Source organism: Tribolium madens, unplaced genomic scaffold (assembly GCF_015345945.1).
Source record: "Tribolium madens isolate multiple individuals breed KSU strain unplaced genomic scaffold, Tmad_KSU_1.1 Scaffold_97;HRSCAF=244;Tcas5.2_LG3a, whole genome shotgun sequence".
Classification (NCBI taxonomy): Eukaryota; Metazoa; Arthropoda; class Insecta; order Coleoptera; family Tenebrionidae; genus Tribolium; species Tribolium madens.
Genome location: NW_025401069.1, coordinates 14389752 through 14391514, shown reverse-complemented (window position 1 = coordinate 14391514; position 1763 = coordinate 14389752). Strand labels below are relative to the sequence as shown.

General features: G+C 34.4%; 1 protein-coding gene across 4 annotated transcripts in view; it reads left to right on the top strand.

Moving 5' to 3' along the window:
* Positions 1–446: 446 nt before the first annotated feature.
* Positions 447–1763, top strand: part of LOC123014150 (MAGUK p55 subfamily member 7) — a 16686-nt gene continuing 15369 nt past the window's right edge. For all 4 annotated transcript variants that reach the window (XM_044413084.1, XM_044413081.1, XM_044413082.1 and 1 more), the window contains exons 1-3: positions 447–572; positions 806–855; positions 1051–1331. In XM_044413084.1, the coding sequence (XP_044269019.1) occupies positions 807–855; positions 1051–1331 (330 nt within the window). In that variant the 5' untranslated portion in view covers positions 447–572; position 806. The remainder of the gene's footprint in view (positions 573–805; positions 856–1050; positions 1332–1763) is intronic.

The following is a 1763-nucleotide window of genomic DNA, read 5'->3' as shown; positions in this document are numbered from 1 at the left end:
AAAATATTATGGTTTTTCAACCCGAAGCTCAATTATTTCGCAAATTTTTGCAAAAAATAATTCGAAAAATCAATAAATTAGTTAAAAAATTGTTTTTTTTTTTTTCATAACATTAATTACACAGAGTCAATATAATGATTTTAGCCATTTGCAGCTAGAAACGAAACTATTATGCAAAATTTCGCTAAAAACAAAAAAAAAATTTAATGTGGCTAGAAATGGCGTTATTTTTACCTTTATTGTCAATTTTTTGTAAAAAAACAAGCCGAAAAAATGCAAAACTAGACTGAAAATGGATGTTTTTCCATTTTCCAGCACGTGTGAGCTGAAAGCTGGGCTTTTTCTCGAGTTTTATGTAAAAAAAAGTAAAGCTTCATATTCGTAAACGTTCGAAAATTGGTAAATCTGGCAAGAACCAGGTGATTTGGTGATTTTTATGTTATTGGGATGGCAACGCTTGCTGTCAGTCTGTCATACGCCATGTTGGGAATCGGAAATCCATCAGATTAGGAAATAGACGATTTGGGATGGAATGTTGGTGATAAATCCAATAAAAATTACCACACCTGAAGGTATTCTGCCCCTTTAAGTCGATTATAGCCCCCCGATGTAATAGCACGCATGTCACTAGTCGTTGCAGAATTGCAATTTCTGTAAAAATAGATCTTTTGCTTAGATTGCAAAACATAATAGTCGTGGAACAATTAAACCAAGTCGTTGAACGTTGACTTTTAGTCTTGTGCAATGTGCAAAAGTTCTATTTAGTTCTTTTTTTCGGTTGTAATTGTCGAGTTCTCAATTGTAGAATGACAGCGGAGCTAATGGCCAATGGGACTAAGGAGAAATGGGATCCAGGTGAGCGTGGATTACGTGAATTTTTCCCTTTTTTATGGTTTTGTAGTTGCATGTATTTATTTAGAAATAAACGATTCGCATTTTTATTTCGTTTCATTTGTTTTTATAAGTATAGAGTGACTCAAGTTGGACGTCGCGAAGCGAAGCGACGTCCAACTTGAGTCACCCTCTACCCCACTAATTGTGGCTCTTCAGCTTTGTCGCGCTTGTTGTCCTCGCTGCAACAAGCCAAGGAGTTGCCCTCGACCGAAGAGGAGTTGGGGTTTTTGAGTGAATTATTGCAATCCAAGGAACTTCATGCCTTAGTTAACGTTCACAATAAGATAATCAGTAATGGCGCTAGCGATAAATTTTTCCCAATGTTGTCGACATCGATGCATGTTATGGTGGATGTTTTGGAAGTTTTAGCCACCAGATTACAAGTTTCCGAAGAATGCAAGGAGTTGTTTTATTTGCTGCAGAAACCTCACGTGCAGGTAGGTATTGTGTGTTGCATAACTTCAGGGGGAGCGAATTGTCCCAAATCAATACTTTTGAATGCAGATTTCACTCAACGACACAAAATCCAACAAAAAAGTCTCTTTTTTGTCACTTTCTTTATTGAAAAAAAGTTAAAATTCTTCTTCATTCCTGAAATAAAACATTAAACGGAATTATTTTGTTAAAATTTGACCAAAAATAGTGCTATTTTTGCTTTTTTAAGCACGTTTTTGAGACAAAAACCTTTTTTGAAAACMTCGTTAAAGTTGGCAAAAATACTATATTAGATTAATTTTTTGAAATCTTGGTAAAACACGCTTTCAAATCGTAAAAATAAATCGAAATTTTGTTTGTTTCGCGTGTTTTGAGCAATATTTAATCAAAAATAAGCTGAAAACCACAAAATTTGGTCGAAAATTATGTTCTTT